Source organism: Nuphar pumila, chromosome 5 (assembly GCF_984573655.1).
Source record: "Nuphar pumila chromosome 5, dmNupPumi1.hap1.1, whole genome shotgun sequence".
Classification (NCBI taxonomy): domain Eukaryota; kingdom Viridiplantae; phylum Streptophyta; class Magnoliopsida; order Nymphaeales; family Nymphaeaceae; genus Nuphar; species Nuphar pumila.
The window spans coordinates 31,302,583-31,318,375 of NC_143253.1; the positions used below are offsets into that span (position 1 = coordinate 31,302,583).

Genomic DNA, 15,793 nt, shown 5'->3' on the forward strand with positions numbered 1-15,793 from the left:
ATGGTGGGCTCATTAAGAATATTTATATAATTTAATTATATAAATTAATATCATGTTAATGGTTGCATTATAACCTATCTAGTGGTTATGGAAGGGTTATAGAGTTTAATGGAGCATTATCTCCATGTTAATGGTGGAGTTAAGTCCAATTCTCTCCATGGATTCTTATATATAGATCCATGGTATGACAACAGAACATGAAATAGACATGCGCTTCTAATGAGATCTAACAGAAGATTGAGGGAATCCCACCATGTGGGGAGGGCTAGAATAGCTCAATGGTAGAGCGTGTGTAAACCCCTCCTAACGCATGCCCTATTCGGATTCGATAACCCCTTTCATACCGGATTTCAGAACCATAGGGTTCCAACAGTGTTATCAGAGCACCGACTCTTTCATCCAAAATTGAGCTTAAATGTGGACGGTTCGCTCAGTACCTTAGCTAAAAATTTTGTTGTCTGGAGGCTGCACCCAGTTGGCAGGGCGTAGGACTGCAGGGCAGTCTGAATGACTGTGATCTATGGGCCCACTTAGGGCACTGTTTGCAGCAAAACTGCTCATGCACTCTAGGTGGCGATTGACTCTCGGGGTGCACCTCATGGAGGAAGGCTTAAAGACATGAATCTGATGGTGGAGATGGTTGAACGATGGTAGAGGGCTTGGTCGAAGTTAATCTTTTGATCATTGTCATAGGGCGAAGATCACAATTCAAGTGACTGTGATCAACTGGCTCACTTCGGGCTTGATTAATTGCATAGTGGATCGTGCGTCTCACTGGAAGAAAGGTGTGTTGGAAGCATATGTGGCAGAGAAGCATCAGGTGAGAGGTTGCTAGCAACAGAGGCCCTCTCGCTGCAGGAGAGTTAGCTGAACTTGGACCTCTATCAACTGGAAGGTAGGTGGTCTGTGCTGATGGAGGGCAGAGCAATGTGAGGCGCATAGGGCAGTGTGTGCAGTGTGGGTGAAGATAGAGGTGTATGTTGATGTGACCCACAGTAAATTCGGTTGGTTATGGGATAGGCGGTTGTATCGGTTAGCGCAACCACGCATAGCTCAGCAAACAACTGAAGGCCGCACTTGCTAGCATGGGTTTTTGCTTGTACAGAACATACTGCCAACATATGTTGCCACATCAACTAAGTAGTCAACAGGGTCTAATGATCAGTTAGTTGCACAACTTAGTGTGCCACATCAGAATGACCAGGTCTAGTGCATGGGAGCCTTGGGCGCCACTTCAGCAGGCCAGGTTCAATAAATGGGAGCCTTGGGTGCCACTTCAGCAGTCCAGGTTCAATGAATGGGAGCCTTGATCAGTTGGGACCACTTATGACAGTTGGGAAATAGTTGGTAGTTTATGCTAAATGGTTTATGGTTTTGTACAACCTATAAATAGGCTTCATTCTCATCGAATTGTATCTTTTGAAATCATTTGAATAGAATTGGAGACTGTGGTCTTTTGGGAAGAGAGAAATCTCTTTGGTGCCTTTGTGCATTTGGATCCCTTAACCAGGGATATTTGGGATGTATGTTTATCATCCATCCTTGGGCCAATTCTAGTCAGTTTTAAGCTAATTGAGTTGGATTCAGACTTGATCAAGCGCTTTGAGCCTAGATCGAGTTCATCACACGTCCGACGATTTGAGGATTCCTTCAAAGCTGTTCATTTCAGTGAAGACGTCAAGATTATAGTGTTGACCTTCACTTAGAGGTGAGTACTTGACGCTCCTTGCTCTTTCAGTGATCTTCATGTTTAGTGCAATCACTGATGTAATATCATTTGCATGTGTTGACTCTTAACTGTGGATGATCGTTGATGGCTGCCACACTGGAGAATCAACTATGCTCCCTGCAGAGGTCTTCCTAACTCTGTTCAGGTGAAGGGAGGCTTCTTGGCTTAGTCTGCCTCATTGTGTGGACAATCTGCCAAGCGCACATTTCCAACTGAGCAGCACACAACCAGGGCTAATATAGGCCCAGGATCATCGACTTGGACCTTGCGCATACTGCTAGTGTGTATGGCACTAGTGCAGCCCAACACAATGCTCATGCATCTGCATGTGCATCTTTAGAAGCACAATGCCACGCTTCTTTAGTCACACGCATGTGCGTTTCCGCACAGCATCACTTGACCATGAATGCTCCTTGCGTGGTGTGCCAGAGAATGCATAATTCTTGCAGTGCACGACATCATACGTGCTACCTCTTGCGACGCTCACTATCGCCACACATTGTGCCAGACTTTGCGCCTAACTTGCAGCATGCAACTTCATCTGCGTCGCCTCTTGCGACTCGCCCTTACGCCGCACAGCTCGTGCAACATCCACCGCACTGCTCCTGCAACATGCACCCTAGCCGCACCTTATTTAGAGTGTGCACGACGTTAGGACTTGACTGCAGTCTACCATTGCCGCAACAAGTCTTCCTGCAGTCTTATCACAATCTAATTAGACTGTGAACCTCCCTCAGCCGACATATCTTTGTAAGGTGCCTATTGTGAGGCATTTTGTTATGTTTATGTTGAGTGTAGCCTAGAAGGCAACAACCTCCCTTGTAATTAGTGTGTAGAGTGGCGCTCAAGGCTTTGACTATTTTGAGAACTTATAACCTAGCCTAAGGCTAGACGAACTCCCCCCCCCACCCCCTCATCCTTATAATAGTGTAGTGTTATAGTGAAAAGGCAAAACACAAGCACACACTACAAGTGGCACCTCAAACAAGGTCACGAAAGAGAAAAGAGCTAAGAGACATAGCTCTAAAAGACCAATTTTCCGTGCTAAAAGATTTGAGAGACTTCGATCAAGGTCTTTTGCCTTCGAAAATAGATCCTAAATCTAAGGACCCACCATATGCGTTGAGTGTGCACATCGTCTGTGCAGGAAGGGTAGGGTGGTGTTCATCAGGCGCACAGGGCTTAGGTCCCAAACTGAGGCACGTGTGCATGCGAGGGGCCGAATGGTTGTTGCTACATGACACACCCTACGAGTGATGGGCCGACAGGTCAGTTATGCATGCAGCATGGGTGTGCTCACTAAAGACCATTGGCCCTAGTGGGTGCCATTAGTCGAGAATTCTGGCTGAGTCATTGGAACTGGTCAGAGATTGGACTGATATTGCATACTTGGGACTGTATATATCAAAGGTTTTGCAAGACTAGATCGATAAGGCTCAACATTAGCTTTATTTATTCCTGATTCTGCCCCTACTGGGCAGCATTGCAGGGATGGAGATGTTGCAGCCATCTTTGTCCTCCAAGGGAGTGGATTGTGACCTCATTAAACAACAAGTGTACATAATCCTATTCATGATATTAAAGGTCCTGGAATAGATGGTGGCCACCTGCCCCTATCCTTCACCAAACAAATCCTTCGGTGATGGTGGTGGTGTTTTCGCACTTCTCTTGTTCACTACCAACAAATCCTTTATTTGTTGCACAACCCCTTCAACCTTCTCAAATCGTTGTAGCACTAATTTGGTGGAGGAGATGTTGCCGACATCAAGCATAAAGAAGAATACCACCTGCAACAATAACCTATATGGTTTGAGAGCAAGCAGTTGGAGAGAGAACTGCATCCTATGCATAATCGTTGCATGTTGTCGGTGTTCAATCACTGCGCGACTATATTTGGTAGTTTCATGTAACGTCCTACACTACTTGGGTTATGGTTAATTTACTTAGATCTAATCCAAGTCATATGGGCTTTTGGAACCAAGTGGGGCCCACATAGAGGGGCATCTCACCCAATGGGTCCAAGTTGCTAATTTATATCCAATTCAATATCCAGATCCACAGTTTAATTCAAATATATATTTGAATAAAATTAAATCCCCAATTGAGACATAATTCATCTTTATTAATTTTTTTATAAGTGCCAAAAATTTATAGGTATTACATGGAAGATGACCACACGTAGAACTCAACAAGATTTGATTGCTTCAGCAAAAAGATTGGCTAAATCTTTAACCCAACCAATAATTTCTATAAATCTCACCTGGTTTGAGCCAATCTAAGTGAATTCTTCACATGAGTTGGTGCTTTACCACATTCTACACACAAAATTGCCTCTTGGGTGACCAAATCTCCAATGCTTCAAGATTCGAGTTTCTCCTTAGAATGGAGCTTCTTCTCTTTCAAGCTTCTTAGAATCTTGATGATGGAAACAATATGTGTGGATCTTGATGCTTTGATACCAAAATTAATATCAACTAATGGTAATCAATGGGGTTGGCTAAGGCTTAATGGTGGAAATGAAAGTAGTAGGAGAAAAAATGTAGATTGACTAAGATAGTAAGGTTGGGGAGGTCAACTTATGGAGGAAAAATTGAGAGAGAGAAGGGAGTTTGGGAGATGGTTAAGGAGGTTTGAAAAATGGTTAGGGAAGGTTTGGGTTGTTGGGGGAAGGGATTTTCTCAATCACGAGTGGTTGGGAGCCTAATCCCTACTAGAGGATCTAGAATAGTCACATTTCTCAAGAGAAAACAATTTAATTAACATGGTAGAATGAATACAATATGAAGGAGGAGGCCTATTTATAACAAGGTTTTAAAACTGGATGACTCATCACTCAGCTCATTCTTGAGTGACTCATGACTCGGCCGGGTCAACTCGGTGACTCGGTTGGGTCATGTTAACTTCATATTTTATATAAATATATATGTATATTATCTATATTTTATAGTATTTTACCAATATATAATATATATTATATGATATTTTTATAATATATTTAATGTATAATTTTATTAATACATATATAATCAAATTTTTATATATAATATACATAATATTTATATTATATTTTATATAATATATGTAATTATATATATAATATATTATATATGTATATATATGCATGATTCGGCTGACTAGCCCATGACTTGCCCGAGTCATGGTATGAATTGGTCGAGATTTGTTAAAACATAGTTAAACATATTTTTTGACCCAGTGACTGGGCAATCTGGGCTGAGTTAACCAAGTCACCGAGTCAACCCAACAAGTTTTTAAAATATGATTTATTGGCTTACTTGGGCCTAAAAAACCCTTTTGCTCTTGCTTAACTACACTATTATAACACAAAATTCCCTATCCAAATTGCCCTTGAGGCATTACAACAATTCCCAAAACAACCCAATACAAGTTCATCCTTATCCATAGAATGAATCTAGTTTGGTTGGTATCAGAGTATGATCAAAGCCTCAATTCAACTGGCCAAAGAATGAAGCCTAGTTTATATTCATGTTACCTAGATCCTCTTGGGTCAAGCTTTTAAATGTCTTGTATAAAACGATGTCGCCTAAAGGCCCTTTTCTGGTATGATGTATTGCCCAAGTCTTGCTACTCATATCCCCTCTCTTTCTCATTTTTTTAGCGAGGAGAAACCACTGCTATGTTTTGGACATCTCATTCTTTTTTCTTTATTTTTTGCTATGAAATAAAGAGAAAATCCCTTGGTTGCTTCAAATTTAATACCCTTTGGCAAAGTTGCATAAGAGAAAACCTATGTCACAGGGACTCAACAAAAGGGCCCTCGCACCTGCATTGACGAGATGTGACATGGGTGCGGCTGCGGGTGCCACACCCAATGCGACAAACACGTCAGAGAGAGAGAGAGGGTTAATGAGATGTGATAATGTGTCTAGATCCAAATCCATGTCCGGATTCATATTCATATCAATCATAGATTCATATTCTTTCATTCCTTTATAATATTTTGTATTTTCTATTTTAACCCCTACTAAGTATTATGTTATATATTAGTGAGAGGGGTAAACTTGTACTTATAGCAAATATGTTTTGTTATATTAGAAAGGAAACCCCCCATATGTTACACATTGGAAGGACGTGCTTTGGAAATTTTTGTAGCCTCTCTCTCCTTGTTATCTCCTTTCTTCTTTGGTGGTGTAGCTCTATTTCACATGGTATCAGAGCATGTTTGATCTCGGTTTGTTGAAAGTGCCTTAGCTATGATGCATGAGGGATGTGTCCATTTATTCCTTTGAATAGAGGTCTTTCGTACTGCCGTCCATATTATTAACATGTTGCCCCCAAAAATACTTCAAGATAAATCATCATATCATGATTTTTTTGAAAAGAATTCTAATTATCATTCCTTAAAGGTCTATGGTTGTGTTTGTTATGTTCATATTGATGCCTTGTTAAGGAATAAATTTGATAAAAAAGTGTATCTTTATAAATTTGTGGAATATACTAATGATTATAAAGGGCATAAATGTTATGACATTGATAACAAGTGCATCCAAATATCAAGGAATGTTGTTTTTGATGAAATGAATTTTGAGTATAAAGGCAACAATCATGAAGTATTACAACCTCAATCACATGAATTTTTTCAGCCATGGATGAGTGAAAGTCAGTTTCCAAAAAAAATTTATGAGTCCAACCAAGGACACATGGAGGAAACTAGTTGTGAAAGTGATGCTCATGAACAATATGATGCAGGCAACAGAATAGTGATATAAATTCAGCTAGTTAGCAGCAAACAACAGGAGTTGATGATTCAGCACCATAGGTTGACAGGTGTAAAGGTTAGTATATAGATGCATAAGCAAAGACATATATGATACTCTCTTACAGCAACCAAGTACAATCCCTCAGGTTGATAAAATGCCTTCAACAATGAAAAGATCTTGTTGAGAAATGGGTCAGCTATGAGAGTTTCATCACAGAACAACAAGCATTCTTTACTACAGTCTCAAGGCAAGAAGAGCCCAAAAACTATAATCAAGCATCTAAGTCTAATAGGCGAATCGAGGCTATGAATGAAGAGATGGTGGCTTTATACGAATGTCAAACATGGGATGTTGTAAGAAATTTTTTAGACAAAAGCATTGTGAGATCAAAATAGGTATACAAAATCAAATATAAATTGGATGACAATATAGAAAGGTATAAAGCTCGATTTGTAGAAAACGCCTTTACTCAAGAACATGGGTTAGATTATAAAGAGACTTTTAGTCTAGTAGTGAAGATGGCAACAATTTGTGTTGTTCTATCCTTCGTTGTTGATCATGGCTGGATTTTGAGCCAATTAAATGTTAAAAATACATTCTTTCATAGAGACTTGAGGGAAGAGGTCTACATGAAACAACCTCAGAGGTACAGAGAAAAGGATCCTAGCAGATATGTGTGCAAGCTAAATAGGGCAATATATGGACTAAAACAAACCTTCAAATCATGGTTTAAAAGTTTTTCTCTTGAAATTCAAAGGCATGGGTTCTACGGATCATCTCTCAATTATTCACTCTTCATTTATAAAGGCAAATGATGGATAACTGCACGGTTGATTTATGTAGATGATATAATAGTTGCAGAAAATTCAGAAGAACATATTATTGAGATCAAGGAAGTCTTAAGCCACAAGTTCAAGATGAAAGATTTAAAGAGGCTAAAATACTTCCTAAGAGTGGAGGTTGATAGAGAAAAGAATACTCTGGTGTTGACACAACACAAGTACATCATTAATCTACTGAATAAAGGTGGAATGAGAGACTACAAGCCCTTGCTAACTCCTAGCCGTCTACATCAAAAACTCATCTACGATAGAGAGATATATGAAGATCCCACTAAATACAAGAGCATTGTAGGTATGCCTCAATATCTTACTTTCACTCATCTAGATGTTGTTTATGCAATGAACCAGGTTGCACAATACATGCATTGTCCGCAAACTAGTCATGTAGAGGTTGTTAAAAGGATTCTTAGGTACCTTAAAGGTACACTTGGAGATGGACTTTGTTATAGGAAGAGAGATGAAAATGATGATATGATTACAGTAATGGCCTTCTCAGATGCAGTTTGGGCATGATATCCAAATGAAAGAAGGTCAGTTTCAAGATATTGTCTTTGTCGAAAGAAATTTAGTTTCATAGAGCAGTAAGAAGCAAAAGACAATTGCATGTTCTAGTACAGAAGCTGAGTATCGAGCTATGGTTGTTGCCTCTTTAAAAGTAACTTTGATCAGATATTTGTTGAGCAATTTGGATAAGGAAATACTAAGTTTTATTTTTTTATGTGACAATCAAAGTGCAATCAAAGACTTGTCAGCATAGAAGAACGAAGCACATTGAGATAGATTAACATTTCATCTGGAGTAAGGTAGAAAATGGTAAAATTAAGGCAAAATTCATTGGAACAGAGGATCAAGTGGCATATTTGTTTACAAAGGCATTAAGCAAGGAGCAATTTTGGTACTTGAAAAGCAAGTTGTCCATGATTCGCTCAATGTACAACTTGAGGGAGGCTAATGAGATGTGATAATGGGTCTAGATCTAGATCCATATCTGGATTCATATTCACGTCAATCATATATCCATATTCTTTCCTTTATTATATTTTGTATTTTTTGTTTTAACCCCTACTAAATATTACGTTGTATATTAGTGAAAGGGGTAAACTTGTACTTGTAGCAAATCTTTTTTGTTATATTAGAAAGAAAAATATCCCACACGTTACACATTGGAAGTACGTGCTTGGGGAATTTTTACAACCTCTTTTGTCTTTCTATCTCCTTTCTTCTTTTCTCTGCTTCTTCTTTGGTAGCGTAACTTTGTTTCACAAGGGTTGCATACTGGGCCTGAGTCGGTGGGTCGGGTCGGGTCCAACTGAAACCCAACCCAAACCCCAACTCTCTCTCTCTCTCTCTCTCTCTCTCTCTCTCTCTCTCTCTCTCTCTCTCTCTCTCTCTCTCTCTTGCTATTTTTTCCTTGTCTCCACCCTAACCATCAGGAGAATATGAACTCGATAGTGAAACCATGGAGACAAACAACGAGAAGAGGAAAAATAAGGAAATGAGAGAAGGGAGAAGAATGAGCTCACGATGTGTTCTTCGAAATTGGAGCTGCCATGGTACTCCGGGGACTTGTCGCTGATCCTGAGGAGCAAGCTTTGTCAACTACTCATCGCGCCCAACTCCAATAAGAGGAGGCGGTGAAGAGGATGAATGAGCTAGGGTTTTGGTTCAGAGAGACCTAGAGAGATAGAGAGGGATGAAGGAGAAGGTGGAATAGGCACAATGGGTTTACGATTTGCGTAGGGTTCTGTTTTCTCTCTTTTTTTTCTTTTTCTTTTTTTCTTTCCCCTGTTTATATAATCGTTGGGGTTTTCTGTTCGGTTCGGGTCAGTTTGGAGAACCGCCTCCGACGATAAGACCCAGTAATGGTGAAATTGGATCTCATGTATCAGGATCGATCCAATTAGACCTGATCCAAACAACATCCATCATTTTGAATTGTGGCAAATTTTTTTTGGGGATAATCTTGAATTGTTGCAATTTGTCTCAATGTTAGGGGTGTCAACAGGTTGGGCCTCCACCGGAATTGTGTGGGTCTGGACCCAAATTCGACTAAGAAGTGTCAATTGGATGGGATGTATCATGGAGAAAACCATCACAAGGATTGATAAGGTTTTTTTGGTTTACGTGACCAATTGCAGTAGATGCCTGTCATTCTTGGGTTAGACCCAGACTTGTGTCTGATCCAGATCTGAATCAGACCTGAGTCTTACCCCTTATAAAAAAGAAAAGACTGCACCCACACCTGCACCTATGTGACATAGGTTTGAGTCAAACTTGGTATATATATATATATATATATATATATATATATATATATATATATATATATATATATATATATATATATATATATATATATATATCCTCCCACACCCCCTATCACGGCACCCGCACCTATGTGACCTAGGAGAAACACAGTTTTACAGAGAAACGTTATCCAAGACTTTTTCCTGAATACAATCAAACGCAATCTTTGAAAAAACAGACATTTCCTTTTTTATTTTAGAAACCCAAATGAAAAACCCGCTTTATTACATAAAAATAAAACAAATATTCAGTCTATATACAAATATAATGGATAAATTTCTCAGACTAACAAACAGAGGGATTCTAATTCAACTAGTTTGGATGAATTAACATCAATACACTCACCAGAGGTGCTTTTCTCATATTTGGCGTTTGAGTAAACTAAATGAAAGCATAGTAACCAACTGATTTTGTTCCAGTCAGGAATAACAGGTCAGTGATATCTGGATTTTAATTAGCTTCTAATATTGGGAGTTCATGGTACTGTGGTTCATGTCCATTTAGGTTCCATGTCACGTACCCAGTTAAGCCCGTACTCGTTTAGGTTCCATCTCACAGTCCTGAAAAGGTTACTGCCATCCACTTCAAGTTGGTGTGACTAACATTTGTGAATTCTAGGTGGTGTCCATTGAAGTGAAGAAGGTTGTCATCTTTGCCAAGGATGCCTGCATAAGGGGTTGTTAGTCAATCCAGCTGCACCCAGGCTCCTTTACCACTCCATTCTCTCTCATCAAGTCTCTAACACGAGATGCATCTTCCCACTGTCCTGCTGATGCATGTATATTAGACAAAAGTACATAGACGGCTGGGTTGTCTGGTTCACACTCTAGAAGATATTTGCCTGCAATTTCTCCCATCTTTACATTCCCATGAGCTCTGCATGCACTTAATAAAGCCCACCAGATATATGAAGCAGCTTCAAATGGTATCCCCTTTATGAATCTCTTTGCTTCGTCTAGATTGCCAGCCCGTCCAAGGAGATCAATTATGCATGAATAGTGATCTGGGCTAGGTGTCAAGTCATAATCCTTAATCATAGAAGAGAAAATACGACAACCATGATCAGTTAAACCTGCATGACTACAAGCAGAGAGAATGGCAGTGAAGGTGACCTGATCATACATGATCCCCAACTGTCCCATCATTTTGAAGCAATGAAGTGCCTGCTCTCCTTCCCCATGTTGAGCATAAGCAGCAATCATGGAATTCCAAGAGACAACATCTCTCTCATGCATTTCTTTGAATACAGTTCTGGACCAACTTAAGCATCCACATTTTGCATACATGCTAACAAGAGCATTGCCCAATGATGTCTCCCACTCTAGTCCACATCTAAGAATATAGGCATGAACTTGCTGCCCGTGTCTGAGAGCTGAGATACTCCCACAAGTGCTCAATATAATGCTGAGTGTGTAGGAATTAGGACAAAGTCTGGATTCCTGCAGCTTGCAGAAATAATCCCAGGCATCCATCACTAATCCGCACTGTGCACATCCAGAAATAATCACATTCCAAGAGATTAAATTTCTTACAGGCATACCATTAAACAGTCCGAAACAATCATCAATTGCACCGTATCTTACATATGTACCAATCAACGCATTGCAAACTTGAGTATTCAATATAAGGCCATTTTTATATGCCAGACCATGCATCATTTCAGTATTTTTTTGTGTCTCAAAGCCAACAAACCCACTCAAAAGGCTTCCATAAGTGAATTCATCTGGCTTCATCCCACTCCTTTGCAAGTCTAAAAACAACTCCATGGCTTCCTTATAAAAGTGCTGCTGGCCATATCCTGCAATCATGGAGTTCCATGAAACCAAATCTCTATCACTCAGCATCTCAAACAACAAACGTGCACTCTCCAAATCTAAGCAATTTGAATACATGTTTATTGCCGCATTGCATACTATAACATGATCCTCAAGACCCATCTTAACAACTTCACCATGAATTTGGATTCCAAACTTCAACATGTCCAAAAAAGAAGAAGCACTAAAAACACTAACAAACGTTACTTCGGTAGGCCTAAAACATGCTTCCAGCATCTCATTAAACACAACCAAAGCTTTCGAATACTTTGACATACCCATCAATCCAGCTATCATGGCATTAAAAGTTACCTGATTATGGATGTCCATGGATTCAGCAAACACATCACAAGCATCATCCAGCATTCCACAACTGAAGTACATGGTCAACATAGCATTAACAACCGAAACTCTAACCAGCAGCCCCGCAGCAGTCACAATTGCGTGAACTTGTCTCCCTAAACCAAGAAAATCAGAAGAACTGCACAAGCTCAACACACCAGCATAAGTGTAATGATCACAATCCACACGAGACTTCCGCATACTGTTGAATACATGCAACGCATCCTCAGGCTGCCCATTCTGAGCATAACCCGTAATCAATGCATTCCAAGCGACAATATTCCTTTGAGGCATTTTATCGAACAGCTTATGGGCAGTTTTGAAGTCGCCGGATTTTGCATGAGCAGAGACGAGAATGGTCCACGAGAAGACATCCCGGCAAGGAATTTCATCGAACACTTGGCCCGCGGACGAGAGATCGCCAGATTTGGCGTAGAATGCGATGAGGGTGTTGCCCACTTGGAGGTATCGGTGGAAACCGGAGACCGTGACGAGTGCATGGAGTTGTTTCCCGGTGACGATGTCGGCGAGGTTAGCGCAGGCGGTCAGGGCGCTGGCGAGGGTGTAGTGATCGGGTTTGAATTGGAGAGAGGAGTGAAGTTGGTGGAAGAGGAGGAGAGCGTCTCTTTGTTGACCTGAGCGTGTGTGTTTCGATATCAAGGCGTTCAATCGGATCAGCGTTTGTTGGGGGCACTGGTTTGCTTTCATGAGAGGGAGAGAGAGAGAGACGTTAACTTGGAATTTGAATCTGTGAAGGTGAACCCGGGTGGAGTCTTAACATTCTTTGGGGACTTCTACTAAGTCGAGATCCAGATTGAAACCTCGAACGCACTGGTTTTTGAGTAAAATCTGACAGACGGTGTGGATGGTTTTAATTTTTTTTTGTTTTTATACTTTCTCGATTCATTTTTTCAAATCTAACTGCACAATGTGATTTATGTAGTCTGTTTTACGACAAGCAAGTTTTTACGAGACTTCAAACATCAATGATATATATATATATATATATATATATATATATATATATAAAAGGTGGTTCAGTACCATGTATGTATCTAGTCACCAAACGATAAATCTAACCATACAGATACAGATGAGTTTAGAATAATTTATTTTCTATATTAAAAGGTTTATCATGTTTAATGCAACATAAGATTCTACTTTGAGATAGTGAAAACCAACGGCACATAAATTCATGAAAATAAGGGCGACTAAGAAGTATGAAACATTATATTTCAGTCAACTGTCTAGAAATAGTAAATAAAACATGTTAATCACTATCCAAATGTTAGATTTTGCATTTGGAGCTTACATCAATGCAAATCAAGTGTGTTATGGTAGTACAATACCACCATAGAATATATATATATACAACAACAACGCCTTCATCCCAAAATAATTGGGGTCGGCGATATGAACCAACAAAGAAAATCATTTTGGGTCTTCCACATTAATCCTTCTCCTCTAATCATTTATATCCAATGCCATGTCCTCGGTGAGGTTCAAAGCCTTCATATCCTTTCCTATCATCTTCATCCAAGTCTTCATAGGCCTACCCCGACCTCTTTTAACTAATACATTTTTCCATTTCTCCATCCTTCTAACTGGAGCATCATTAAGCCTTCGCCGAATATGTTCAAACCACCGTAAACGATTCTCTCTCATCTTATTTTCAATAGGTGCAACGCCTACTTTCTTACGTATCTCCTTGTTCTGAATCTTATCTTTTATTGTATTTCCACACATCCATCTAAGCATACGCATCTCAGCTACACTCATTTTTTTAATATGATGTCTCTTGGCAGCCCAACATTCTGTACCATACAGTAAAGCGGGCCTAATAGTCATCCTATAAAACTTTCCCTTCAACCGCAATGGCATTCTACGATCGCACAACACTCCAATTGCACTTTTCCATTTCATCCACCCAACCTTTATCCTATGATTTACATCTCCATCAATTTCTTCATACTTTTGAATGATAGATCTCAAATATTTGAAACAATCATCCACCGGTATTTCTTGCTCACCAAGCTTCACTACACTCCCATCACTACTTTGTTGCTTACTAAACCGACATTCCATATATTTTATCTTACTCTTACTCAACTTAAAACCTCTTGCTTCCAATGTTTGTCTCCATAATTCTAACTTAGCATTAACCTCAGCTCTAGACTAATCAATCAAAACAATATCATCAGTAAACAACATACACCACGGCACATTTTCTTGAATTGATCTCGTAAGCTCATCCATCACTATAGCAAATAGGAAAGGGCTTAAAGCAGATCATTGATATAACCCAACCGTTATAGGAATATATATATATATATAGAGAGAGAGAGAGATAAATTGGTAGTTGCTCACACGTTAGGTGAGAAATGATACATGCTTAATGGGTTTGTCTGCCCTTTGGGTGTTTTTTTCTCAGTTTCAACCTCGTAAATATGTCGGGCATGGTCGATTTACGAGGAATCTACACCTGAATAAAAAATTTGGAGCCTCAAAAATTTATAAAAAATTTGAACCGTTGATTTTTTTAACCTTATAAAAACTTACCCGTGTGTTGGAATCAAACGCTTCAAGAGTTGATCCCTATAAAATCAATTATATAGATCACATCTGAATAGTCAAAAATTAAAAATAAAATGAAAAAAGGCCGAAAACCCCATTTAGCACGTTTATTTTGCACCTAACGTGCGAGTAGCTACTTATCACTATATGTGTGTGTGTGTGTGTGTGTTAGCTGTCTACTACTTTTTTAGCCTATTGCCAGTCTACTATAAGCAAATAAGTATTTTTGGGTTTTTTTTGGCAAATCTGACATTGCAGATGTGTTCAACATGGTCAATTTGCTAGGAAACGACACTTGGATAATTTTTTTATAGAAAAATAAGTTTTTAAGGCTCGAATATATATATATATATATATATTAAACTGTCAATTTTTAAACCTTATAAAAACCTATGTACGTGTTAGAATCAAACAATCTAAAAGTCAATTCCTATAAAATCAAGCATCTAACACACACACACACACACACACACACACATATATATATATATATATATATATATATATATATATATAGAGAGAGAGAGAGAGAGAGAGAGAGATTTGGTGGTGGCTGCCTACCGCCAATCTACAAGGCCTTTTGAAGAATTTTTCAATGTTTTTGTTAAATCTAACCATACAAATGTATTCTAGATGCTTGCTTTTAAAGGAATAGAGAGAGATAGTTGCCTATCATCTTCTCAACGAGATCCGAGTGGATGCGCCTTCACTTGTCATTTTTTTTGCCTAACAGTGTAATACTTGCGATTTTGTTTTAGTTTAACTTTTAAATTCAGGTTAAAACCAGTTTTAAATTCAGGCGAAATTCGAGAGTCTGAGTTAGCCAGACTATGTTTTCAACTCAAACCAGGTTCTAGAAGAGGCAGAGAGGGTCATGCTCAGCCCAGTGGAGTACCAGGTGTTGTTAGGATGGCCTATAGGGCGTCACGCCCAGTCCAGTGTTGTGTCTGGTGTTGTTACGATGACCCACAGTGGTTCAAGGGTGACTCAGGGTTATATGGATCTTAGATGAGTTAGATTCAGATTCAAACCTGAGTTTGAATCCAATGTTAATTTGGATCTTATGTTTGAATATGAATATTTAAATTGAGTTTTGAATTTGGATTCTGGATCCAACCCAGTTATATTTGGATTTGGATCAGAGTTTGTGGGTCCAAATCACTTGGATCTTGACCCAAGTGGGGTGCCACCTAGGTTGGACCCACTTTGCTCTTTCTAAAAAATATTTAATTAATAGATAAATAAATTTAAATAATATTAGAGGGTGGGACGTCCCTCTCTAGTAGACCCATGTTAGTTAGTTGGATAGAGGTTTTATTCATGTGGGACTCTAGAGAGTCCATGGTCTTTTGAGAATCTTCAAGAAGAAAACATCTATTTTTGTTAGAAGACCATTAGAGGGGGCCTCTAGGTGGGTTGATCCACTTAGTGGTTAGTTGAGATAAG

General features: G+C 39.2%; 1 protein-coding gene across 1 annotated transcript; it reads right to left on the reverse strand.

The window, feature by feature from the left end:
• Nucleotides 1-9,820: 9,820 nt before the first annotated feature.
• Nucleotides 9,821-12,481, reverse strand: LOC149837289 (Tetratricopeptide repeat (TPR)-like superfamily protein). The gene has a single exon (XM_090008006.1). It carries the CDS (start codon nucleotides 12,479-12,481, stop codon nucleotides 10,298-10,300), a length of 2,184 nt encoding a protein of 727 aa, XP_089864132.1. The 3' UTR covers nucleotides 9,821-10,297.
• Nucleotides 12,482-15,793: the final 3,312 nt, after the last annotated feature.

What these genes read in the sequence shown, in the direction of transcription:
- LOC149837289 (XM_090008006.1), bottom strand. Translation starts at nt 12,481, where the DNA reads ATGAAAGCAAACCAGTGCCCCCAACAAACGCTGATCCGATTGAACGCC.